At 59.9% G+C, this 26,958-nt stretch overlaps 1 protein-coding gene across 1 annotated transcript in view; it reads left to right on the top strand.

Moving 5' to 3' along the window:
• Window positions 1-4,376: 4,376 nt before the first annotated feature.
• KIF26A (kinesin family member 26A) overlaps window positions 4,377-26,958 on the top strand; it is a 41,711-nt gene continuing 19,129 nt past the window's right edge. The window contains exons 1-4 of the mRNA XM_003792181.3: window positions 4,377-4,418; window positions 4,765-5,010; window positions 16,545-17,006; window positions 22,787-22,977. Coding sequence (XP_003792229.2) covers window positions 4,377-4,418; window positions 4,765-5,010; window positions 16,545-17,006; window positions 22,787-22,977 — 941 coding nt within the window. The remainder of the gene's footprint in view (window positions 4,419-4,764; window positions 5,011-16,544; window positions 17,007-22,786; window positions 22,978-26,958) is intronic.

Here is a 26,958-nt window from a genome sequence, read left to right as displayed (position 1 = left end):
CGTATGGCTGGGGGTGTCTGCACCGGGGCAGCCGTGTGGCTGGGGTGTCTGCACCGGGGCAGCCGTGTGGCTGGGGGTGTCTGCACCGGGGCAGCCGTGTGGCTGGGGGTGTCTGCACTGGGGCAGCCGTGTGGCTGGGGTGTCTGCACCGGGGCAGCAGTGTGGCTGGGAGTGTCTGCACCATGGCAGCAGTGTGGCTGGGGGTGTCTGCAATGGGGCAGCAGTGTGGCTGGCTGAGAGGATGTGGCCCCTGGTTTGAAAGGCTGGGTGGGGCCTGAATTTAGGAGGGCTAATCTGGTGCCTCTCGTACATCACAGATGGAGATGGGGTGGGGGACTCCTTTGCACCACCAGCAGGCTAAGGAGGGTGGTGGTATGGAGTGCTCCTCACAGGGATCTGATGGCCCCAGCATGTCCTTCTGCCTCCCTGACAGATTGTCACTCGTGTGGGTTGGACTGGAAGCTGAGCTCTGCGATTAAACCCATCAGAGAGTCTGTTCTCAATGGCAGGTTTTTTCTGTTTTGCTCCCTTGGTCTAGATTTCCCCTGGGACAGCTCTGACGGGCCGCTGCGTGCCTGGTAAATTAAATGTTAAAAAAATACCCACAATGACTTTAATCAATCCACTGAGATGGCGGATGGCCTCCTCCCAGAAGCCCTTGGTCCACTGGAGGGAGCCTCCCCCACCCTCAAGGCTTAGGGGCCTGGAAAAAACAGAATGTGGGGAGAGGAGGGCAGGACAGTCCTCCCCAGGCCTGGTTAGAAGGGGGGAGGTCCCCAGAGTGTCTTCCCGGAGAAGACTCTGCACCCCCTTCATAACTCGTCCTGATCTGAGGTCAGGGAGGCTGAGGGGGAGGGAGGTGGACAGCCCTGTCCAAGGTAGATAGTGTTTATGAGTCTGTGGAGACAAATGAATGAAAGCCTGGGCTCTCCAGGCTAGGACCTGGTAAGCAGAAGGCTCTTCCTGTCCATGGTGGAGCTGAGGGCAGGAGAGTCCATGTTCCTTCCCAGGGGAGGTTAGAGAAATGCACAGAGCGGGCACAGAGGACACCTCAGCCAGCTCCTTGGGTGCTCACGGTCCTCCAGGGAGGCTCATTCCGCCATTGCCCTCTCCACTTCCTGGTGCTGCCCAAGGCTCATCACCTCCCTGGCAGCGTGGGAAACACCTTCTAACTCTTGAAGGCCTTCCTGGGTCTCTGTGATTTAGGCGACTCTCTCTCTCTGCTTCCTCCTTCCCCCAGCCAGGCGTCCCACCGCCTGCACTAGAGGCAGGCGGGATCTTGGCTTGACTTTGTGTCCTGGCAGAGCCCTCTCCCTCTCTCCCCTGCCCCTGCACCTGACTGATTCTGGACCCGACCCTGGGTTCTGGTCATGCTGAGAGGCCAGCAGGAATCCTTCACCCTGCAGGAATCGGAACTGCTGGAGGTGTGGGGATCAGGAGTAGGGTAGGCAAGTGGCATCCGCAGAACCGAGGCCCTGAAGTGAAGGCACAGATACTGCAGGTCTCACTGCACTCCCTCTTGGCGGTCCATAGGCCAAGGTGGGGACATCGGATTAGAGGTATAGGAAGCGGCCCTGGAACTTGGGCGGGTTGGAGAGTACAGGCCACTGGGTTCTCTAAGCGTCTCCATGAATAGAGACTCCGAGGTTGGGGTCCCCAGGACAGACTGGAGGGGCAAGAAGCTGCGATTTTGGCAGCAGGCAGAGGTTTCGAAGAGCCCTGCTGCCCTCTCCCTGCGCTCCCCTGCCAGAATACTCGGCAGGAGGCGCCAACGTCTGGGGACACGCGAGGAAGGTGAGTGCGGACCGAGATCCTACTATGGACCCCCCGCGGCCCCCTTCCACTTCCAGTCGGCGCGTCCGGGTGTCTGGCTCGCCGCGCGGGCGGAGGGGGCGCTGTCGGTGCAGGCGGGCGGGGCCGGAGCGCGGGGGCGCGCGGCGCGGAGCGAGCGCAGGGCCGGGGGAGCCGGCCGCCGAGGACTGGGGGCCTGGCAGGCGGTCCTGCACTGTGCGGGGCGCGGCGGCGGCGGGCACGCGGCCAGGGAGCGCGCAAGCGGGGCGGCGACGGCGGCAGGAGGCTCTCGGGGCAGGTCCCCGCGCTCCGCTCTTCCATGGCGCTGCCCCGGCCGCCCGAGCCGCCCCGCGGCGCACCCCGCAAGACTCCCAGCCTACTGGAGATGGGGGCGCTCTACCTGGACTCCGAGATCATCCTGGGCTTCACCAGCCACCTCCTGCGGCGGCGAGGAAAGGTGAGGGCTGGTGGAGTCGGGCTGGCGGCGGAGGCGCTGTCCCGCGACTTTGCGGGTGCGGTTCTCGCGGCTCAGGGTACCGAGCCAGGAAACCGGCAGCAGGTCCTGAGCCGAGTCCCGCAGTCCAGGCTGGGGACTCGCTGCAGCACTTTCCTCCATTAGTGCTGGCCCATCTCACAGACCGCTGCGTGAGAACGCAGCGCTGGGACTCCAGGTCCCACCTTGAGCCTTGCTCGGATGGGAGGATGAGGGAGGGTTCAGGCATCTCTTGGCTGATCCGGATCCCCTGAGGTGACTACAGCTCCTTCGTGTACCTCTGAGTTCTGCCGGGTTGTGTCTTGGTCCCCTCGGGGGACCCGGGTGTAGGGTGTGAACTCGTGCTTCCCGAAGCGCCACAGCGGTGGGAGAACGGAGTTGCGGGTGTGGTTGGCCATCGGCGCAGGTTCAGGCTCCTGGTGGCTGCGTGTTTCTGGGGGTGCGTGCAGGGGGACATAGAGGGTGTGTGTCCCAGAGCAGTTGAGCAGCGAGGGCAGTGCTGTCTGCTGGCAATTCGGGTGGCGGCGGGGTGGATGGGGTTGGTGTTCGGGGGTATCCACACCCAGATGTGTTTTCTTTCACGAGGCTGCGCGCGATGACATGGGTAGGGGAAGGGCTTCTGCACCCTGGGACGGGTAGAAGGGGGCTGGAGGCTTTGGGATTGCAGAGTGAAAGTGGGGAACCCTTGCTGACTTTATTCCTCACCCTCCTCCACGTTTTCGAATCCTTCAGGTCGTAAACGACCTGGAAAACTAATAAGAAACCATCCACCCCACTTTCTTGGGGAGTGCGTATGGGCAGGGAAGGCTGTCCAAGCAAAACGGGGGGCGTGCAAAGCATAAAGAGTCTCTTCCATCGATCGCGTCTGTGCCAAGGTATTATGGTACGTGTGGGGAGCCAGCGGGCCCCTGCCCTGGCTGGGCGACTCCAGGCCTCCGGGGGTGCTTTGGCTCTGGGACGCTCTGCACGGGGTTTCTCCTGAGTCTCGGAGCCCTGTGTGCGCAGCGGCCTGCAGGGGGCGCTGGCGTCACGGTGAGGCGGCCGCCGCGCCCAAGGAGCTTGACCCGAGGTTCGGGCTGACCCGGAGCGCGGCCCTGGAGCCGCCTGCGGCCGCGTGCTGCGGCGACATTTGGGGCCTGGCTGGGGCGGGAGCAACTGGTCGCTGGGGAAGAGGGGCGACCTCCCAGTCGGAGACAAACAGGCAATTAATTCCAGAGCTAAGTTCCCATCTGTTAGGCCTGCTGACAACAGGTCGCGCGCACACCCGCAGGGCCAGCCGCACCACGTCCTACAGCTTCCCAGAGGCACGGCGCGCCCACCCCTTTCGGGAACACGCGCGGCTGCAAAGACAGGTGCCGTTCGCAGACACGCCAAGACACAGATACACCATACAGGCACTGCGCGTCCCGAGGCGCAGACCTCAGCGACACTCACCCACGAGCGACAGTTAGACCCAAAGTGTGGTCAGAGAAGCACAGTGCGCTGGATTTACTGGCCAAAGTGACTGGGAGTCTGGGGGCCGGGGTCCAGCCTCTTTCTCATCCCATCTTTTTGTGTAACTTGGCTAAGACCTTTCCCTCTGCTGCCTCAGTTTTCCCGCCTGTAAAGTGAAGAGGGGGACGTTCTTTCCCTGGAGACTCACAAACCCAGAGTCCCAGTAGAGGAGGAGGAGGCGCATGCGCGTGCTAACTTGTGTCTCCCCGCGGCCTCCTGCGTCCCTCCTGAGAGCAGAGACTCACCTAACAGGTTGGGGTCCTTGGAATGGGCGGGGCGGCACGGGAAGCAGGGCCTCCCAGCCCCATCACCGCTGGGCACTAGGCCAGGGCGGGGCGGCCCTCTTGGCCGTGGTCCCTCACCGCCCACTCTGGAGCCCCGCCCCCTCCCCGCCCCGACCCCCGCCCCTCCCCGGTCCTCTCCTCTGGAGCGCTCTCGCCGCGGCCACCGCGAGCTCTCCGCCGCTCACAGGCGCCACGAACTTCCAAGCGGCGAGCCGGGCCATGGGGGCGCCCCTGGGCCGGATCACGTAGCCGCGGCGCCCAGGAGAGCCAGCGCAGTCCCGGAGCGCGCACCAGACCCTTCCTGCGCCCGGGCCATGGGCGGCCGCGGCACCCCACTGTGTGCAGCGCAGCCCGCGGTACGCGTGGCGGGGCCTGGAGAGGGATGTGGGCGGCGTGGGCCCGGCGGGCACTCCCCAGGACAGAACTCGGGACACGAAGATACTCGAAGGGTGCGCGGGGCGCCTGGTTGCCGGGCCTTGAGCAGAGCAAGGCGGGGTATCGGGCCTTCTGAGGCCGGGGGTGGGGGTTGGGGGAACCTGCGCTTGGGACCTCCAGTGGTGGAGTGATGAGGCGATCACCAGGTTCGCTCCCAGTGCTCTTTCTTAACTTTGGTGAGAGCTTCACTCTGGGGCTTGGTGCGCCGAGGTCTGTAGTCTCGAGGCGGCCTGGGCTCACTGCCCCCTTCTGCCTCACTCCCCGCAGGTGGCCGAAGGCAGCCTGGCCCACGATCAGCTGCCGCTGTTGGAGGTGCCCCCCCTCAAGAGGCTGCCCGCCGGGCCCGACCAGGACCCATGTGGCAGCCGCCCTGCGCCCGAGGGCGCTGGCGCTGGCTCAGAGCAAGGCCACTCCGCCGCTGGAAGCGGATGGTGCCGCCACTGCCACACGAAGCTCGTGGAGCTCAAGCGACAGGCGTGGAAGCTGGTCAGCGGGCCTGGGACTCCCCTCCGGGTAAGTGACCCTTTCTCAGGTTAGGCCCTCCAGCCAGGGTAAGGCTGGAACTTGTGAGACTTCAGGGCTTATCAGGAGGCAGGGTTCCACTCCTGCCCTGCTGTGGACCTCAGTTTCTCTGTCTATGACACAGTGTGTGAGACTTGGGCAGCTCACGCTAAGGGGGTTCTGCTGACGGTGAGGCTGGGATAGCTGGTGTTTCTTCCCTGGTGCAGAGGTCCCACAGCTGGAGGTACACATCTGTGTTTGGGAGGTGGAAGGGGAGAGTGGCATGGTAGGGACTCCACCCAGGGTGGAGCAGCTCCTGCCCTGCCTGCTGCAAGAGGTTATGTGGTGTGTTGCCACCCTTGGGGCACCTGGGCTCCCAGCCAGGTGTCTGGAAATGGCACACCTGGAGCGGAAGGACATGAGGGTGGCTGCCCACCAGCAGCTGGGTGGGGGAGTATTTTTCCTTGCCCCTCTGCCATCATTGGTAAGAGCTATTGTCCCACACATCCTGGGACCACCACGGGCAGTGGCCATACATCTAGGAGCTGAGTTGCTGGGCCACTGACTCCCCAGGCCCCACCACAGCTGGCAGGTACCAGGGAGAAACCTCTACCGTGGCTGGGAGTGGGGGTTGGGGGAACCTGTGCTCGGGACCTCCAGTGATGGCAGGATGAACGAGAGACCTCTACTGTGTTTTTGAGCCAGTGGGCTTGCCCTGGTCTTGGAAAGAGCAGGGACCATTGTTTCAGGGAACAATGTGCCCTGGAAGTTCGCAAGGCTGGGGAGGTGGGGGGTCTCCAGAGGAAGCTCAGCCACCTGACCTAAGTCTTTCTTAGAGTTTCTGGGAAGTCTAGGGTCCCACCAAATCTAAATATACTCCTCCAGGGAGGGCTGTGTGGGTCAGGGGTGGGGTGAGACCGTGGGTTCCCTGTCTGGCAGGGTGTGAGTCTGGTCTCTGTCTCAGGCACCATCCCTAGGCCCTGGGCAGTGTTTCTTGATGGCCTGGGAGGGTACCTGTGGGCCTGTCCAGGGATGGGGCTGGCCTCCGGGCAGTTACTGCCAGGCAGCCTGTAGTCCTTGCCAAACTCTGCCCAGACAGCCTGTATCTAGTTTGAGGGCTCCCAGGAGAGGATGACTTGGGCAGGACACCTGAGGGCCATCTTGTTATCCCATTACAGGCAACAGCTCAGAGGCAGGAGAGGTGTTTGTGACTGAGTTGGTCTGCCCACCTTGGAGGGGCCCTTGCCCAGTGATGCTGCCCAGCCTCCAGGCTGCAGTCGTAGCCTGGACCAGCTTAGGGCATGGGGCTGGCTAGTGGGGGAGGGCTGGTCCCAGTAGAGAGAGCTGTGGGCCATACAGTCCCTGGTGGATTCGAGGCTTCTCATCCAGAATGGTCTCAGTGGCCTCTTCTGTAGACGGCCCATCAGGGAAGCCCCCAACAACCCATCTCTGGCCTCTGTTGAGTTTGATCTTTGATACTGGGTCTTCCCTGCGAGTGCTTGGTGGGGGCTCACCCCTTCCCTGGCTAGTCATATGCCTAATAGCCTGGGGCTGTGGGCCAAGGCTATATTCTGCTTGGATACTTCCTCTCCTTCTGTCTATCTTCCCCTTTGTCAGATGTGGGTGGCCATTCTGAGGGTGCTGTGGTGAGGGAGGGAAGGCCCTGTGGTCCATTGTTTCTGCAGAGAGGATGGAAAGCCACAGGGCATGGGGGCTGCCCCTAAGTGCCTGGGACCTTGCTGGGTGCCATTGTCCTCTTCCCAGGACCCGGGCTGCAGCCCTTGCCTGAAAGCTTCCTTCAGGGAAGGGAGGAGGGGGCAGCTGAGAGGGCCCATGTCCCTGCCTGGCTTTCGGGTGGGCCGGAGATAGCTGTGGTGGCCCAGGAGCGTTGTGTGTCACTGGCTGTGGGTGAGTTCCCAGCAGGTGTACCTGAGATTCCTGTCCAAGGGCTCTGGGCTCTGCTTTCTAAGGCCAGTTAATGCTGGGATTTTAGATTTGGTGTCTGTTTCTTATATTTTATCACGGGGAACTGAGCTTTCTGGAGGACAGTGCTTTACAGTTTACAGAGGACTTTACCTGCATCTGCCTGGCTCTTGCCTAGATCTTTGGAGGCCCAGAGAAGCGGGATGGCTTGTTGGGCTCCTGAAGCTGAGCAGGCCCTGCATGGCTGTTAGAGGCCCTGGCCTCAAGGCCCCCTACCTGTCTCAGCTTGGAAGGTGTAGGGCCAGTTTGTGGGGTTCCCTTGAACTTGTTGCTCCTTAAACCAGCCACACTCTGGCCCCAGGGTCCCTGCCAGGGCTTGTCCCCAGCTGGCCCTTTGCCTTCTGAGCCAGCAGCCAGCTCCCACTGTGGGGCCTTGGGGAGGCTCCCTGGGAGCTCTTGGCCTCTGTTTGCTCCTCTGTAACATTCAACCAACTGTGTACCCATTTTCCAAGTATATGGATAGTGCCAGGATGGGGTGCACTGGCATACCTCAGCTACTGCTGATGGTGATGGAGTTGGGTGCCGGGGTGCTTGGGTACCCCTGGGGTACTGGACCAGCAATCAGAGCCCCGTTGGCTACCATGTGTACTTGTCTCCCTGAACCTGCTTCAGTTTCCTTGACGGGGCAGTGAGGGGAGACCATGGCCCCCCATTCAGGGACCCCATCCCTGTGCCCTCTACCCCTTTCTGAGCCTGAGCTTCCCATCTGGGGGTGTAGGGGAGGGATGTTCTCTTCCTTCCAGGTTAGGGCCCTGAGGATTGTCTTTCCTGATCTGAGAAAGACCCCCTAACTCTAACCCTAGGTATTTGGGCCTGAGTGCAGAGGGGAACCCCAAGGTTAGGGCCTCTGGGCCATGGGCCCTTTGCCCCACACTATGCCCCTCACACCATGCCCCCTCTTTGCTCTCACAACATCCCTATACCTCATCTTCCTGGTGACTCTTCAGGACTCTATGTGACCTGGAGCCACGCCCTGTGGACTGGCCTCCTCATCCCCAGAGCTCAGCTCCCCAGGCAGGAGGCCCTGCAGCTTCCCTGCTCTGGCCCCTGTGTCCCCTTCCCAGGTGCTCTGGCTTTGTATTGTCCCTGGGTGGGCTCACAGCCCAGCAGGACAGTTAGGTTCTTCATCTTTCTGCCATACTTGAGGCCCCCACATCCATCCTTGCCCTGTGTCCTCCCACCGTGGTGGACTGGTTATGAGTTCCAGCAGACCTCCTTCTGTACCCCCTGCCCCAGGCCAGGGTGTTGCTCCTGGGCAGCAGCTGTGCCAGGTCAGCCATGGGGTCCAGGTCACCTGGAAATGTTTGTTGAATGTGAGTGACCAGTCTGTCCTTCCATGCTCCACTGGCTGGGGATTACCCCAAGAGCTGCTGGGGTCCCTGCTCCCCAAAGTGACAGCCCCCATGGAAAAAAGACACCTCCCCATCCCCACAAAGAACCTTTCTCTGCTGCAAGGCAGGGTACAACCTGCTTGGGGATCCATTCCAGCTGCTGCCCGGATGCATCACATGGAGCGATGACTCCTCTAGAGACCCTGTGACTCCGAGTGTTGATATTGGGGCTGAATTGACTGTTGCCCCTGCAGAGAAAGTGGTCTACTCCCATTGAACTCTTGCAGATTCTGTGCTCATGCAGGCTGAGCTCACCCCCACTGCCTCCTAAGAGCTCCCGGACCACTCCCAGCTGCTCCCGTTTACCCGTGGGGTGCCAGTCCAAGCAGCGGGCCTGGCCCATGAGGCTTTGGCTCTGGCTCTTATCCTTGTGCACAGCTCAGGATGCTGTGCCCTGGCTTGGCTCCCCCATATGCAGGGAGCTGGCTGTCATAGGTTGGGAGCCTGGAGGCCTCTGCCTTTCTCCATGGCCAGGTAAGCACCTGTTTTTCCTGAGAGGCTGCTCATGGGTGCATCTGTGTTTGACAGGGATGTGGGTGGGGATGCTATCTGTTTAGCTCTGATTACATCAAAATTTTGGGGTCCTGGTCTATCACCTTCAAATTGACTATGTTCCTGGGAGGGTGGGGGCTCGGCCTGACTCATCTGATGGTGGAAATTTGCTACTTGGTGTCAGAGTCCCTAGACCTCCAGATCCAAGGATGCCACTCCCCATGCTTTTTATAGCCTGGCTTGGGCTCCCCTGAGGCCACTTCCATGCCAGGGCAGTGTGTCTGCTGTGAGGTTCTGCATTCCCAGGTGACTCCAGGTGTGAGTAGGCTTTGGTGGCAGCCGGGTGTGTGTGCAAGGGATGGCTGGCTAGCCTCCCTACTGGCAGGGCACAACATGACTCAGCTTGGAAGGGCTCTGTTCTGCAGTAGAGTCTGGGTCCCAAGCCTCCCAGGTCATGCCCAGCCTCACTGTCTAGCCCTGAGACCTGGCCAGCTCCCTTCTCTCCTGGGGATCTCTTGTGGCTCAGCATATGATGGAGTGGGGGCCTATCCTGTGCCTATCTCATCTTCTTTTGCTGGTCTGGGGTTTCAGAGATGAGGGTGAGCAGTTGAGGGGGGTTTGAGCTTGAGGGGTGGGAACCAGTGCCCTCTGATTGTCTGCCAGGAGCAGAGATGGAGCACAGGCAACAGGCTGGGCACCAGCTTTGTGTCTTAGGGGAGGGGGCTTGCTGCAGGGAAGTCTGGCTGTGAGCTGACTTGGGGCTGGGGTGGTTGCTGGCCTCATTGCCTCTGTGCTGAGAGGTGGAAGATGAGGAAGGAGGGGGACTGCAGGTCACCCCAAAACCTCGAGTTGCTCAGAGTCTTCCTGAGGGGTTCGTGGTAGTTTGGAGTGGGTTAAGGGAATGGGTCCCTCCAGTGTCTTGGGAGAATCTCCTTTCTGGGAGCCAGAAGAGCCAGTTCTTGTCTTGAATAGTGAAGAAAACTCTAGTCCACATTTTCCTAGGCCTGCTAGAAAGCTCACAGCAAATCTATTCAGCTCTGGACTTTTCTAATGTCATATGGGAACTGATCATCCTTATCTGTTCTAACTGTGACTATCTCTAGTTGATTTATGTGTAGCCAGCACACAATCTTTGCACGAGTCAGTGCTGGCTGTGAGTAAATGAATAGAATAAAAACAGACACATTGTGCTGTCAGTGTGTCTGGCCTCAGTCTGCTCACCTGGTGGTTGCAGGTTTGGGGTGGGTGGTCTAGTCTCTGGGAGGCCCAGGGCCAAAGGATGGCCACTTCCTTGTTGTCTGCCTTTCAGCTCTGAGCCCAGAGTGCTCCTTCCCACTGTGCCTCACATGACTGTCCTGGGCAGGAGCCAGTGGCTCCCACCACCTCCTATGGCCTGGTCACACCTTTGCAGGCCTCAGTTTCCCCCTGTGAACAGGATCCTTGGGCCAAGTTGTCACTCTTACTTGTCCTCTGTCTTGGGGTTAAGGGTGCTTTCACCCCCGCGTCCCATCATGGTTTCATAGATGGGCACACTGTGCCCACATTGGTCTCTGCAGGGTGTCTTTCAGGAGGGGCCTGTGGGGCTGGGGTGGCCCAAGGCTGTCTTCAGGGCTCCCTGCTCCTGTCCCTCTGGTAACATCCCCTGCTGTGGCTGTGGGGGCAGGGGCAAGGCTGACGGATGTATGGGTCTGCACAGCCCAGCATCTGGCCACCCTGTGCCTGCCGTGTCTGGCCTTGCACGGATGCCCTCATACCCCTCGTGCGTTAACCCCTGACTCTGTGTGACAGATCCTAGCCCGCGCTGCAGCCTCTGTCTCTGGGTGGAGCATGTGGTGCTGGCCTTTGCCCAGTGCTCTGCTCCAGGGCCTCCCTAAGTGTCCTGTACCTGTCCTCCCTCACCACCTGACAGGGCCATGGCCTCTGCTGCCTCCCCTGGGAGTCCCCTGGATTCCCCGCACCTGCCACAGACCTGGCCTGTACAACCCTGAGGGCTGGTCCTGGAGCCATCCTGGCTTAGCTATTTGCTCAGCCATGAGGTCCCTCCTGCTCCTGTCCCGGGGCCTGTCCTATGCCCCATACTTGCCTCCAGCTGGGCAACCTGGCTCTAAGCTTTCTTTTTCTGGAGGTCTTCTCTTCCAACTTTTCCTCCAGAGGTGAGGCTGGGGCTTCCCATTGGCTTAAAGGCTACCTAACAGGGTGCCAACTAGGAGGTGGTGGGGGCGAGGCTCAGGGGCCCTGGAGTCACTGGGTCTGAACTCAGACCCTAGCTCTGCTGCCCAGCTGTGTAGCCCAAGGGAATGTTTTAGCTTCTCTGAGGGGCATCTTCATGGTAGCCAGGGAGCAAGGTGGCTGCCTCTGGGGATGGGTGGCCCCATGGCTCTGTAGGAAGGCCTGGGACTCCTGGCAGGGAAGAGTGGATCCTGGGATGGTGGCAGGGGCCCTCCTGCTTCGGATCTCTTCTCCTCTGGGAGATGGGAGGAGAGTTGGCCTGGTCCTGCCTGGCAGCAGGTGGTCTGGGTTTGGTGCTGTGGGGCAGGCTGTCCTTGTGGAGCATGGGGCTCTCCCCTCTGCAGCTGCCCCAGAGGCCTGGTGGGGAGAGGGGCCTGGGGCGACAGGGCTGGTGTGTATCCCTGTGCTGCTGCATGGTGTGCAGGGGGCAAGGGGAGCAGGCAGCTGGGTGGCTGGAGACCAGTCAGCAGACCCTCCAACACTGCACTCTGCTATTCCCACAAGGCAGGAGGATGGTGGGAGGTACGGGGGTATATATGATTTACCCTGGCTACAAAGCCAGACTCAGCCTGATGGCTCCTTATTCAGGGCTTGTGTCCTAAGCAGAGTGCGTGGGCCTAGGCTGGAGCCCAGGAAGGTGCAACTGGGGGCATCTGGGAGGGCCTTCTAGAGGTAGCAGCATTTGACCCCAGGAAGGTGCGACTAGGGGCATCTGGGAGGGCCTTCTAGAGGTAGCAACATTTGATCTCCCTTAGTATTAAACCCACGGAGATGAGATGGGTGGGAGCATCAAAAGCTCTGAGATGGGTGACCATCCGGGGTGCAGGAGTGGAGAAAAGGGGAGGTGGGGGCAGGGACATGGAGGGGCTCTGGGGGTGGTTTTGGAGTGGAGCAGTCTAGGTCATTCCAGGAAGTCTTTTGCTGAGAGGCCAGGGTCTTGCCACCCAGGCACACCTGGAGCTCTCTGGGGGTGGGGCCTGATCCTGATTCCTCACGACCCCTCTTCAGCCAGGCCTCCTGGGCAGCATCTGGCCTCGTTGGGGCTCAGAGCACCTACCAAGTGGGGTTGGTCCCTGCTGCGGCCCTGCTCCTGCAGTGTGGAGGGTGCTCTGCTGCCCCCTTGCTCAGATGAGGAGACTGAGGCCTCACCCAGTGGCCGCAGCCTGCTCCTGGGTTGCCATGTAGCATGCCAAACCCTCCTCTGTGTGGTAGGCTCCAGTGAGTCTGCCCCTGGACCTGCAGCTGGGGTCATCCTTGCCCACCTTGCATGAGCCTCCCTGAGCCCCAGCACCCTGGCCATGGTGTTGGGTGGAGAACAGGGGAGGCCATTGAGAGGAGCAGGGTCTCAATGAGCTGGTCTGTGCCCTGAGCTGTCCAGCTGGGCTGGTGCCTGGCATAGGGCCTGGGGGATGGTGTACCGGGCAGTGCTGGGTGGGCCGGGTTAAGTCCCTGCTCCCCTCCCCTGGCAGAGGAGAAAGGCCTAGGGGTTTAGGGCCCTGAGCTGCTGGTCCCTGGCGAGGGGATGGTCCCCAGAGTCCTGGTTGGCAGACCAGGGGAGTGTCTGGGTCTTTAGTGAGGTGCCTGGCTGGGTGGTAGGGTCTTTGGGGCACCAAAGTGTGGCCCGCCAGTTTCCAGGCTGGAAAATTGAGCCTACTGGGCTGCAGGACACTGGGGAATGTCCTCGACAGCAGGCCCACTGGGGCAGTCTCCTGGCCCAGCAGCTGGAAGTCCCTTCCTGGACCTGTTGTCAACTCCGGAAATGGTGGCTACACAGGGTCACAGCCCAGCACGCTTTGTCGGGAAGGAAAGGGAGGGTGAGATAGGGGCTGTGGCTGGCGGGGTCTCCACACTGGGCTGTCCTCATGCACATGCCTGACTGTGTGGTGGCACAAGGAAGGACTTGGGTACCAGGGCCTCTTCCAGGCTGGGCCTGTGGGCCAGATGGCCCTCCCAGAGGCCATGCTGGTGGTTGCTGGGGCTTCCTTTGTAGAGTTGGGGTGATGAATGCTCAGAGAGGGTCTCATAGGTCTAGGTGCCTGCCTGATCATGTGGCTTCTCCAGACTGGCCAGGACCTCTTTTCTCTCCTCTCCCTGGTGGCCTGAGCCTGGGGTGGTCTGGTCTCTCCTGTTCTGTACTATGGGTCATGCTTTGGCCAGCTCTGGAGCTGGGAGTCTCCTGGTGGTGACGATAGGGTGGGTGGTCCTGTAAAGTCCCAGTAGGCCTCCCATTCTGGAGAAAATGGAAAGATTACTTAAGGCAACCCGCAGACCCCAGAAACAAAATAAAACATGAAGTCATCATTTTTAAGTGGGGGAGGCTCCCTAAAACCCAGGCATGTGATGAGTGGGCTGTGCATAGGGCTAAATTGAATTAAATGAAGAAGAATATTTTCTAAATGCAAGTAAAATATCTGTTTAATTAGACCATAAAAAGGAAATTAAAAGTAATATTTTGCAGTGAGGTAATTACTGTCTTCCCGAAGGCTTGGAGCTTCAGGGGGGCGGGTGATGGGCTGGCCTGGTGGCTGAAATCAGGGCAGTGACCCCTTGGGGGCTGGGCCTGTGGACAGGGCTGTGAGAGAAGGTGCTCTGCCCTGCCCTGCCTGCATGGAAGTGGCTTGAGGTGCAGAACAGGGTCAGTGTCTGTGGTGTGGAGATGGAGACAGGACTGCAGGCTGGAAGGCCTTTGTCTCTGGGATCTGCAGTGTGGGGAGCAGCCAGTGATCTGGGAGACCCTTGCCCTCATCTTCCTCCCTGACTTCCTAACCCTCTGCCCTGGAACCTTGAACCTGGGTGGGGGTGGTACAGTGCTAGGCCATCCTGTCTCAGGCCCCCAGCATGCTGGGCCCAAGGCCATCCAGCAGACAGGTGGTCTCACGTCCCCTAAACCAGGGTGTGTGATGAGGGTTCCAGCTGCTCAGTGGCTGTTTCTGCCCAAGCAGCTGAGCCCAGCCAGGCTGTGTGTAAGGGTTTAGGACGGGAGTTGGGGGTGGGGGCTGTCGGCCCCACTCCAAGTTGCTGTGCTACCCTGGCAGTCTCTACCTGTCTGACTGTGTGACCAGGGTTGGAAGGATAGTCCCATTCTGTGCGGGTGGCTGTCGTGGAGCAATAGACCTGGGCTTCTCAGTGCCCCCATGGAGCCTGGCAGCCTCAGTGGGGGTGGTGAGAGCCCCCCACCCTGTGGGCCCAGCTGCCCATCCGCCCATCCTTGTGAGGGAAGCTTGGTCACCAGAAGGGCTTGGTCATGGGGCAGCCTGCAGGGTGCTTGCTGGGAACTGGGTCCTGTTGCAGATGTCCTGGGCTGTGCAGGTGGCTGGGTGGACCAGGGCTATACCGCCAGTGGGGGCTGGAGCTTCTTGGGCCCTTTCCCCAGTGTACACCCTCCTGGCTGGCTCCACCTGGTGACTTTGGTGTTGGGTGCCAGGGCTGGATGGGGCAGGGGACTCCCTAGAAGTGGCTGATCCCCTTCCTGATGGCCCAGCCAGGTGGGGCTGCTACAGGGCACTAGGTTGGGGCCTGTCATCTTTCCCTTCCATCCTCCGCCTGGCAAGCCCTGCGGGGGTGGGGGAGTATGTCTGCTCAGGTCAGTTAGGGCTCTGCCTTCTGCTTTGTGGGTATAGGGGTGGCATGGTGGGCTCCCCCAGAGGCCCTAGGTCCGGGAGACAGGCAGAGACCTGTTGGCCTGTGTGGAGGCGGCCTTTCCAGTGTGGTCAGTGGCTCCGGAGGTGGGGACTTCCTTCACCCCCACACACCTCCTGCTGAGTGGAAATGCAGTGTAATCAGAGCTGGGCTGGAAAACAGGCCCTCTGCCCTCAGCCTAGGGCCCTGGCCGGTGGGTGGCTCCTAAGAGAGAGTGGCAGAGGGAATCTGGCTTCCCTGAGCAGACTCTGAGCAAGTTGGGGTCCTGCAGTGCTGGCCTGGTGGGGCCTCTGTCCCCTTCTGCAGTGCTCCTGCAGGACTGCACTACCCTTAGGGGAGCAGGAGGGAGGGCCTTGGCTAATTGGGCCAGGCACACTTAAGAGGCTCTCGGGCTCTACCCCAGGCTGGAGAAAAGCCAGGCCTTCCAGACTGGCCTAGCAGGGGTCAGTCATGCCACCTGGCTTGGTTCTGGGGTGAGGGAGTGCCACCAAAGAAGGGAATGTGGGTGGGTAGTCCTGGGGACAAGGAGAGGTGACCACCTGCTCATGCTGGGCTGGCTGTGACCCTTATAGCACTGGCCACCCTGGGCCATAGTGATCATCGGGGTGAACCTCATGGGCCTCTGTGCTCAAGGCAAGGTTAGGGTGGGTGGAGTGAGTGAGATACCACCTGGGATGATGGCCTCAGCTTCCTTGCCTGAGACATGGGTGTGTTTGAGGAGGCTACGGTCCCTTTGTGGCCAACAGTAACTTGGCTGGAGCCTGGCTTTGCCTGGAATCTCTTTGAGGGGTGTGGCCAGTAGGAGGGAGGCCTCAGTGGGAGAGGAAAGGGTGACTGTGGGCTGGCAGAGTGACCTGCAGGGAAGGGACCCTACACTCTGTTGGGTGGCACTTGAAACAGCTGGGCTGGGCTGGTGCCATCCTGAGGGCTGCCCAGGCCAGTGCCCTACAGTTGGGCTCATCCCTTGGGGTGCAGATGCCAAGGGGCTGGCCTGTTCCTCCGAGAGCAGGACAGATGCTGGTCCTGGCCCAGACCCTGACCTTTGCAGAGCTCTTCTGGGGAGGGGATGTGGATGGGTAATGGGAACAAGCCTCTTGGCATTCAGCAGATTGACTCCCTCCTTCTTCTGGAAGGCACCACCTCCTCTAGGAAGCCCTCCCAGACTTTGAGGCTGGGGGAGGGCTGGTCTCTTGGTTCCCCTGACTCTTGTTCTTATCCATCTCTGGACACCAGCTTTGTGATTAGAGACACTCCAGCGTCTTCCTTGTTCAGGGAAATGGGGCCCAGGCAGCAGGGGGCTGCTCTTGGCAGCTCAGGCCTTGGGGGCCAGTGCCTGCCCACCAGGCACCCTGTTGCTGGCCTGACTCACCCTCTAGGAGTTTCCTCACTAGGCCTGACTTGGGTTGCTGCATTTATAGTTGCCCCAGTTTCATTTTCCTCCACTCCTGACTGGGGTGGAGACCTGGAGAGGCAGGGTGAGTGCTCCATTCCCATGCTCTGGAAGAGATGTTGCCAGCCTCACAGTCCCCTGTGACCCAGTGGCCTTGGTGAGGGGCCACAAACCTGCCTTGTTAGTGACAGGCAGGGCGGTTGCTGACAGTGGGGAGGTAGACAGTGATCAGGGCTCTGCCAGCCTCACTGTTTAGCTCTGATAATGATTTTCCTGCTGGGCTCGTGGGGATGAAACTGTTCCGGCTTATTAATCAGTTATGGATGGTGTGGCGGCCACGGCAAGAGCTTGCAGCACTGCATAGGGCAGGGTGTGGTGGTGGGTTCTGGTGCTGACTGTCCTCTGTCCCTTGCTGTCCTCAGGAGCCCTGCCTCTCCACCCTGCTCCTCGACAAGCTTCCAGCATCGGGGGCCCTGCCAGCGTGCCGCCCGGAGGCTGAGAGCCGCTGTGACGTCTGTGCTACACACCTGCAGCAGCTCACACAGGAGGCCCTGCACCTGTTGCAGGCTCCAGCCAGCCACCAGGACCCTGACACCACTCACAGAGATCCTGGCTTGGTGGTCACCGGCCCTAGCACCTCGACCAGCCTGAGGGACTCTCCAGGACTTGTGGGCCCTGCAGGCCCTGCAGGGAAGCGGCCTAGTCACATGGGACCTGACAGGATGAAGGGGGTGGCCTGGCCACCCAGGCCCAGTGTCCAGGTGTCGGTGGCACCTGCGGGCCTTGGGGGGGCACTGAGCACGGTCACCATCCAGGCCCAGCAGTGCCTGGAGGGCATGTGGAGTGTCTCCAGGGTCAACAGCTTCCTACCACCAGCGTGCCTGGTAAGTGGCCTTGGTGGCTGGGCTGTGTGGACTGGGGATGGGGGTCCATGACACTGTGAGGCCCCAGACTCTTCACTGGGGTCAGATCCACCCTTGATGGAGCTGAGTGGCAGGGCCTTCCTGCATCCCCAGGAGCAACTGTCAGGGACAGTTTGGGCCTTGCTTCTGAGACTGCTGGTGACACAGTGGGCTGATGGGGTGACTGAGGGTGGTATAGTGAGCACCCTTGTGAGGAGCGTGCTGTCTAGGCTGCCTGAGTGCCATGGCCTGGGTGACACAGCCCTGCCAAGTCGATGGGCAGCAGCAGGTGGGCCTGGCCTCTCTGATTAGTTGACTGATTGCAGCCCCCCAAATCCCCAGAGAGCCCTGACATGTGTCTGTAATTGTTGCCCACCAGAGGTGGGCACGACATCCCTGGAGCCAGCTTTGGGCACACATTCCTGGGGGTTGGGGGCCCTGGGCTGGCATCAGCTCCAGGGCTTCAGAAGGAGCCAACACTGGCCACTTTTTCATCAGCTATGGGTTTTGCTGGGGGTGCTGTCTCCCAAACAACCTCTGTCCCCTAGTTTTCCATCTGGGAGAAGGGGTCCAGGATGGGCTCAGGATGGGGTGGGTTCACTGCAGTGGTGCTCTGGGGGCCTTTCCCCAGAAGGGCACAGTGGGCTGCCCAGTGTGGGGCTGCCTCCTCCTGGGGGCACTGTACCCCTTGAGGCACCATCTGTGTGCTGAGGACAGAGGCTGAGGCTGAGGCCTCCAGCACCCAGATTGGGACTCACTGAGTAGCAGGGAGAAAAGGAGAGGGAACGGCCCATGCTGAGGCCTGATGGAGGTCAGGGGACAGGGAGTGGGTATGGGGCCAGGGGACTGGGTGACTGTGTGGGGACAGGAGCAGAGAGCCCTGTGACAAGCTGCATCTGTTCTGGGGACACTTCCCAGTCATCACAGAGCCTGCACGAGCTCTCTGTGCCTGGTGGTGTTTCTGGGGGCCAGCAGAGCTGCAGGCAGGGCCCTGCAGTCACTGGAACAAAGTCAGATGCAAGTTTTGATGTGGGGCAGACCCTGCTCTCACCTTCTGGGCTTACCAGCCCCTCTGAGGCTGGGAAGATGGTGCTATCGTGATATCACCTCCTCCAGTGTGGGTCAGGCTGAGAATCCTGCCCCATCTTGGCCAGCCCCTTATGATTGGCTGTGGGGGCCTGTCCTTCTGAGGCCACCTTGTCCTTGGATTTGGGGTCCATGGGGGCTCATGGGACCCTAATAGGCCTTCACCTAGTGTGACAACTACCCTGTGTTCTCGCATCTCCTGGCTTCGGCACCATGCCCTTCCGTTTATTAATACCCTGATGAGGCCAATAGGAATGCCAGCTGGCTGTCACCTGTCCCTCAGTGGCTCCTGGACCAAGAGCTGGATGTCCTGGGATGGGTGGGCCAGGGGCAGCACTGAGGCAGGGCAGTGGGTGAGCCAAGGGGCTTTCTGGAAGAGGTGACCTTGAGTTGGGTCTGGAGGTGACAGGCCAAGACCCAGATGGTGGGGCAAAGGCGTCCCTTCCTCATCTACTTTCTGGCCCATGTGACCCCACCGCTAGCCTGTCCACAGTCTGTGTGATTGACAGAGGCTCAGCAAGGCCAGCACCACACAAGGCTGGGATTTAGGGCGCCTCTCCCAGCTCTGCGAGCACAGACTGTGTCTGCGGTGACGGGATGGGTTTCTCATTAGACAACAGCCCTGGTCGTCAATAGGGAAATTATTAGAACCATAAATAGAACTTTAGGATTCAGATGAGGTAATTTCCCTTGAACCAAAGCATCGACCATTAGAAGAAGCCCCCAGAATGTAAATGTTGCCTGTTAGACTCCAGAATTAAATACTTGTGGAGAGATGCACTGTGAGTCTCTGTCTCTGCACTGGCCACCCCTGGCTGGAGTGAGATTATTTTGAGAGGAACATGATCATGTAGATGTAGCTCCTGGCCTGGCTACAGGCCGGTGGGTGGGACGGGGCTGCTGTAACCTGCTCTGTCCCAGGATGTGCAGAGGAGGCACAGGGCCTGGCCTCCAGTGGAGGCGCTCATCTCATCTGGTCCTTATAGGGGAAAGTGGGTGGGCCAGGGCCCCCTGCAGCCATACACAGGGCCTGAACATGCTGGACACTGGCCAGGAGCGTTCTTGTGGCTCTGCTGGTGTCTTGGAGAGGCCTGTGTCTGAGTGGAGCAGCCTTTGGCCAGCGGTGGCCCTTTCTGGCTCATTCTACATCTTAAGTGTCCTGAGATAACTCCTTTGCAGACCATCAGGCAGAGGCAACTCTGTCACTGTGCAGGATAGAGGCTGCCCATGGAGCTGGCTCTGGGTCTGCCTCACCTGCCTTCCCCGAGAGCATAGGACAGCGACTGCAGGGGCCAATTTGACTCCTCTGCCCTGGCCTGCTTCACCAGGGCTGCCAGGGCCTGGGATATGCTGTGAACAATGGCTCGTTTCCTACTTGCTGTCCCCACAGTAGGCTGGAAGCAGTGCAGTGACACCCCCAGAGGGTAGCCAGGGGCAGTGATGAGGGCAGAAGGGTGCAGCAGGCAGTGTGGCCTGTGTAAATAACTCCCCTGTGTCCTCTGGACACTGGCCTGGCCCTGGTGGTCCTGGGGCTCCCGGCCAGCCTCAGGGACTGTGGCAGTGGAAGCCTGACCTGCAGGGGAGGTAGAGAGCTTCATGGAGAAGGCACTGCTGCAGCTTAGACAGCTGGGGTGCAGGTAAGGTGGTCTAGGTAGTGCCCCAAGGAGGCAGGGCCATGTGGTCTGTGACAGTTTGGTGGTGTCAGCTAGAGGCTCCTGCTGCCCCTGTGCTAGGTTGCAGGGGGTCTGGTGGGTGTCCCCTGTCCATAGGACTGTGGCTGGACACTGAAGCTGGAGGGAGCCTTGGCTGGGTCCCGACTTGGCTCTCTGAGGACACCCCCTGGGCCCCTCCTCAGCTTACCTGCCCAAGGAGTGGGAGTAGACAGGATGATGCCTGCTCCCCGTGTGGCTGTAGCAAAGCTGCTTTTGCGACAGGGCAGGACTGGGCCTTCATGGGGTGGAAGTTTCCCAGCTCAGGGCTGTGGGCCCTGGAGCCTTCAGGGAAATGAGGTTGGGACTTCAAGGGGACTCCATTCCAGAGATGGGCACATAACCCCTGGATGATTGCTGGTTCCACACAGGTGTGGGACTGTTTCCCAGTTCAGTCCTGAGCCATTCTGCCCACTCTCAGCCCCTCTCCCTTTTTCTTCCCCTACTGTTGGCACAAAATAGCTCTAGTGAGGCATTTGTCTGGGGAGCTGGGTACGTCCTGTGCCAGGCCTTACAGATGTGGAGTTCAGCCTGAGGCCTCAAGGAACAGGGGCCTTAACTGTGCTCCATGGGACCCTGGTCTTCCTTGGGGCCGGCAGGTGCTTTCTGGTGCTGGCCGCCATGGGGGACTCTCACGGGGTGGGTCTGGCAGCGCCAGTGCTGGAGGATGGCGAGTGAGCAGAGATGGGGTGGGGGGCTCTTGGCCAGGGTGTGCCTCAGCCGCGGTGGGCGCCGACCTCACCTGCTGCTCTCTCCATGCTTTTCCTTCCGTTGCTGCTGTGGCGCCTCCATCGCATTTTCTGTTTGGCTGCCCCCTCTTTTCTGTCCCCGTGTTGTGGTCTTCCCTCTGGCCGCCCCTCCTGCCCTTCGCTCTCGCTCTGTCTCAGATGGCTTCTTTTGGCATGCCTGGGCTCTGCTTCTGGCAGGAATTGGCAGTGGCCGTCCCGATGGATGGGGCTGTGTCACGCCGGCTCGTGGGACGGTGGAGCCGAGGCCCGTGCAGGACTCCTGAGACAGGTCAGTGTGGGAGGCCTGGCTGGAGCAGGTGCCCATCACGGGCAGGGCTGGGACGCCCAAGCTGGAGGCGGAGATGCTGGCACAAGATGGTGGGATGGCTTAGGGCCCTGTGGGAGAGGGTGGCTCTGTCCCTGCCATGAGCCCTCCAGCCTCAGTCCTCCTGTGTCTGGTGGGGAGGCAGGATGTCCTTGTGCCTCATTGAACAGGGCAATTGGGCCTGGTCTGGGATGCTGAGCATGGGCCCCACCCTGGTTCCATCATAGGGCCCTGGCTGGAGCCTGTGGGTACCAGGTGGGCTTTGGGCGGTGTGCCCTTCCCTGGCTCCCGTTGGGAGCTCCTGGCCCCGCTGCTGGCTGCCATGCCCAGTGGGTGCTCAGCTGAATCCAGCTCTGCTCTTTGGAGCTCAGGCCTTGTGGTTAATGTTGTAACTTTAAAATTGATTCTTTCCTACATTGCCCTGTTCAGCAAGGGAATTTAGGACTTTCCTAGGAACATGTATATTAAGGGATAAAAAAGAACACACACATTCACAATGAGGGAGGGTGTGGAGAAGGCACGAATGGCCAGGCTGGGATCTGAGGGCTGTGTGGGGTTCCTGCCCCGTGGGCAGGTGGTGGGATGTGGCATGTGCTGGCACAGTGCTCACGGGCAGTTGCAGGTCCAGGTGTACCCTTTTCTGATACTGACCTGTTCTTCCTAAGGTCTTAGGGGAGTGGCCAGTGCCCAGAGCTAGGAGGGCACTGGGCTTCCATCCAGCCTACAGCTTTGGGCTCTCTGTGACCCACCTTAGTAGACATGATTCTGCTTCCTGTCCTAGGAGGGGTTTGGAAGCTGGCACTGGCTATGAGTGGGCAGGGTGAGACTTCACTGTAGTGAGCAGGCAAGCTGCCCTGGATGGCAGGCTCCTTCTGCAATATTCCCTCTGGGGCTCAGGGTGACATGCCCTGCTCAAGTGCCGTGCCTAACCGCTGGCCTATATCACTTGGGGGATCCTAAGGATGTGGGCCCTCTGTAGCAAGGTTGCTACCTTGGGCTCCCTAACTTCAGAATACCAGACCAGCTCAGGTCCTCAGCATGGGGCCTGGCTTCTGCCAGCCTGGGCACACAGGATGCTTTGGGTAGTGGCTGTGACTGTACATGTGGGACTATGTGGAGCTCGGCACCCCAGTGATCAGGCTGCGGGGCCCAGGGTGTAACTTCAAAGGCTGGGAGCAGTGGGCTCTTGGGGAAGGGGACAGAGGCCTTGGGGCGACCGGGCTGGCTCCCCTGCCCTGCTGGGTGCTGCATCCGCCATCCCACCCGGGGCTGAGGGTGATCTGGGCTCCAGGGCCTGACATGTGCACATAACACACAGAGGCTGCATCTCAAGTTCAAGGTGCTGGTCTGGGAGTGTTTGATTACTCCTTTGCTTCACTGTGAAGCTGTCTGCCTTTCTGGGATTTATTTTAGCTAATTAGTTGGAAACGCCAGTGCAGTATTTCAGATGAGGGAGCATCCCAGCGTCACCCATAGGGCAGTTGGCTCTCCTGCTCAGTGCTCACTGTGGCTGCTCCTCTGTCCCTGGGTGCTCCCGCCTGCCCAGACAGGGCCATGTCCGCCTGTCTCGACTACTATGGTCACTACTTTTCTGGAGCTTGGTGGGGGAGGGGCTGTCTGCACCTGCCTCTGCCTCCACAGGGCCCTGCCAGGGATGGAACACCCCACCTCGCATCCCAAGCTGGGGAGGGGGACCCAGGCAAGGCCCTTCCCCGCTGGCCCTCTGTCTCCTAGCCTTGATTTCTGGGGCCTTCCCAGACTCATCAGCTGGGTCCTGGGAATATGAGGGCCCCAGGGAGCATGCTGGGACTCTGGGGTGCTTAGGCCTACTCCCCTGGGCTTGGAGGGTAGTGGGCATCTCTCTGTCCACTGTTTATTTCTCACATGGATGCTCTCCTTCCCCCCACCCCCCAGGCCGAGGCAGCAGTGGCTGCGGTGGCAGTGGCAGACACAGTCCGAGATGGCCCTCCCACGGCAAGGCCTGAAGGCTTGTTGAAGGCATGGGGCCGTGGTGGGGCCTGCACATCAGCTCTGGTGACTCCAGTCCCTGGTGCCACAGCGGGAGGCTCCACAGGTCCATCGGCTGCAGCCTCCTTCTTCATAAGGTAAGCCCTGGGGTTTCTTGGGGGAGGATGAGTGTGTGTGAGAGGCCCTCAGCTTTGGGCCCCTGGTGACCTGTGAGTTGTTTATGGGGGACCCATGACCTCGCCTGTGGTCATGCTGAGCTAGTGGGTGCTGGGTGGACCCAGCGGCTGGCAGCTCTCAGCTGGAGGGCTGGTTGGCCTCCTAGGACGCCTAAAGGACAGTGCTTGTCCCGTGGGTATTGACTGGTGTCAGGTGAAGGCTTCTCATCCCCGAGGGGTCACTGCCAAGGAGGGGCTGTGTGGTCAGGTGCAGGGTCCTACCAGGGTTGAAGCTCAGTTCCTGCCACTTCCGAACTGTGTAATCTTAGGCAAATCACTTAACCTCTTTGTTCCTCAATTTTCTCACCTGCCAGGTGGGGCCCTTCCTCTTAGAGTTGCTGTGAGCTGCAGCAAGCTAATGTCTGTGAAACACCAAGGTCCAGGCTAGCCCAAAGTGTGTGCCCACTGTAGGTAGGGGTCCTATTCTGGGCCACAGAGACCACAACCAGTCTTTGGGGCCGGCCCCTTAGTCATGAGGATGGCGGATGGGGCCTGGGGGGCAGCAAAGGCTTGAGGGGATGTGTGAGTGATGGAGGAGGTTGAGGTGAACCAGGGAAGGTGTCCTGGAGGGTAGGCCACGCCTAGGCCCCCTAAGCTCACTGGTGCAGGGGTGGGGTGGGGTGGGGGGTGGTCAGTGGGCAGATCCAGCTCTGCCAAGAGCCAAAAGCGTTGTGTGTCAGGGTAACTGTGTCTGATGTCACAGGTGTTCTTGTCCCAGGCCTGGAGCTTGAGGGGCCTGGGGTCCCTGGGGCTCATCGTATGCTCTCTCTGGAACCCCTAGAGTGCCTGGCCTGGGGCAAGCAGGACAGAAGGCTGTGGGAACAGACCTGGGGAGGGGAGCAGGCGTGTGGGGGCCAAGTGTGTCCAGGGCCTCCCCTTCTGGCAGCTCTACTCAGCCCTTCCTACGGGGGCTTGGTCCTGCAGGCCTCAGGCGAGCCTCCTGCTCTCATCCTGCCTGGGCAAAGAATTTGGATTACAGGATGTAATCGTGGTAATGAGTGGTAATAGCAGGCCCAGCTGCGGGTCACTGTCCCATTAGCAGCCCCACGCAGGCGCTGATAAGCTTGTCCATGAATCACCAGGCAGGGCAGCCAGCAAGGAGGGCGCCTTATCAGCACTGGTCCAGGGGGACTGCGCGGCCTGATTGGGGAGTGACAGGGCATATGATTATGGCATTGTCAGCATTGTAGGCAAAGCCTGGCTGATGAACAGGCCCACGCTGGAGCACAGCGCCACTGCTGCCAGTGACTGTTGTGGCCTCAGCCGGCCTCTGCTGCCACCCCAATTAGGCGCACAGAGCCCACTGGGACCCTCTGGTGGGGGTGGGGGTTCCAGTGCAAGTTGGCAGTCAGGGTGGCACATGAGCAGGGGGACAGACAGGGCAGATGTTCTGACCCACTTAGTCCTGCTTTAAGGGCCTCTGCCACCAGGCTTGGGGGTCAAGTTTGGCAGAATTTGAAGCCTCTGAGACTTTCTGAAAAGAAAGAACAGCTCCCATGCCTGAGTCCTGGGCCCTGGTGCCCGAGGAGGGATCCTGTCACTGGGAAATGTGGGTGGTGTCCTCCCCAGGCTGGCTTCTTAGCAACCACAGCCCAGGAGCCCAGCAGGGCGGGTGTGACTGCCTTTTGTCTGGGAGGCAGGCGTGTTGCTGCTGACCTTGGGAAGTTGCCATAGCAACATGAGCCTGGGCTGGGGGCTGGGGGATGAAGGTGGGGGGCTTGCTGCCTGCTGCCATTACTTCTGGCCTGTCAGACCCCTGCACCCCAGTGGTGGGTGTCCTGGGCGGGTCGGAGGTGGGAGGCCTGCTGTGTGGGCAGTCCTTAGCCATTGGCACTGTGTCCACTCCTTGGCCCTGTGTGTGTGTGGGGGGGGACTGAGGCTCACAGACAGAAGGGGCTTGTCCAGAGCCCACTAGGAGACAATAGCACTCTAGGCCCCTGCCCAGTGGAGGCCTCTGGCACGTGCCGAGAGTGCGTATGTCTGCGTTCCCATCCCCACCAATGAGAGGAACCCAGCCAGTGCCCTGCCCTGCCTGTGGCCATTTCCAGGGTGGGAGGAGGGGTGCTGTGAGTTTGTGGACTCCTCTGATGGCAGAGGATACTGGAAAAACCCAGAGCAGAGGGCCCTGTGATACTGCAGGCCACAGGGGTGGGCTTTGAAGGTTGGGTAGAAGTTTGGCAGGCATTTGCCAAGCAGAGACAGAATGGGTGGTTAGGAATTTGGGTTCTTAAATATTACAGTCATGGTGGGTCTGGGCTCTGCAACTGCCCATGAGCATGCCCTGGGTGGGCACCAACGTCTCGTCAATGCTTGTAGGGGCCCCCACCTCCACCTGGTGGGCTGCATAGCTGTCTACCCAGCTTTGGGCCACAGTTGTAATGGAGCTGGGTGCGCTGACCAACCCAGCAGGAGTCTGAAGAGGCCAGCTCTGGAGACCTTAACACACCCTGTCTGGGCCCTCCCTCTTCCTTCCTACTCTGCTTCTCCTGTCTCCCTGAGAGGCCTCTCAGCACTCTCCTACTCCAGCCGTTACACCTTTGAGGGATTCACCTCTTAGACCCCAGAGTTTGGATATCTTGGGAAGAACCACTGGGAGAGGAGTCCCCCTGGCAGGCTTGGAGAAAGGAGCCACCCTGCTACACTCACATTCCTTGACCCCCCTCCACATTGCATTCTCAGTGGGGCCCCATGCCCAGGTCCACAGAGGCTCTAGCCTGGATTGACCAGGGTACCCCTTACTTGCCTCTTGGCCTCCTGGTGGGAATCCCAGGTGACATGGCAAGTGTTAGCCAGATCTGGGCCAGCAGGTGGGGTGCTGGTGCCTCAGTCCTGGCCAGGGCCCAGGGCCCCCTTGACTGTACTGCAGGACTCAGTGGTGCCAGTGCCTGCCCTGGTTCCCTGACAGAACAGACCCTGTGGGTGACAGGTCCCCTCAGGGGTAACAGGGTGTGACTTGGTCCACCAGCCTCATCAGGACCCAGTGGGTGCTCCAGGATGGCTGTAAGGAGTCCTTGCATATTGGAACAGGACCACATGTCTCCTTAGGGCGGTTAAAAGCCTCACCATCAAGGCCAGCTGCCTGCAAAATTCCCTTCTTGTTTGTAGAAGGTGATTTTTCTTTGTAAAAAAGGTGAAGTATTTCCCTCACTAGAGTCCATGACCTGGGTCAGCTGTGAGACTGTTGGCTCAGAGGGCAGTTCAGAGTCCAGCTCCTTCACTCACTTATCCACTCACTCACTCATCCATTTACGCACTCGTTCACTCATCCACTCACTCACTCACCCACTCACTAACTCATCCATTTACTCACTTACCCACTCACTCACACACCCACTCGCCCAGTCACTCATCCACTCACTCACTCACCCACCCACTCACCCACTCACTCATCCACTCACCCACTCACTCATCCACTCACTCATCCACTCACTCATCCAGTCACTCACTCATCTACTTATCCACTCATCCACTTACTCACTCATCCACTCACTCACCCACTCACTCATCCATTTACTCACTTATCCACTCACTCACTCATCCACTCACTCACCCACTCATTCATTTACTCACTCACTTATCCACTCACTCACTCATCCACTCACTCACTCATCCACTCATCCACTTACTCATCCACTCACCCACTCACTCATCCATTTACTCACTTATCCACTTACTCACTCATCCACTCACTCACCCACTCACTCATCCATTTACTCACTCACTTATCCACTCATTCATCCACTCACACACTCACACACTCACTCATCCATTTACTCACTTATCCACTCACTCATCCACTCACTCACCCACTCATTCACATACTCACTGATCCATTTACTCACTCACTCATCCACTCACCCACCCACTCACCTACTCACTCATTTGCTCACTCACTCATCCATT

Source organism: Otolemur garnettii, unplaced genomic scaffold (genome assembly GCF_000181295.1).
Source record: "Otolemur garnettii isolate 467f Iridium unplaced genomic scaffold, OtoGar3 scaffold00054, whole genome shotgun sequence".
Classification (NCBI taxonomy): Eukaryota; Metazoa; Chordata; class Mammalia; order Primates; family Galagidae; genus Otolemur; species Otolemur garnettii.
Note: the sequence above shows the minus strand (reverse complement) of the source record. Positions and strands in the feature narration are given on the sequence as shown.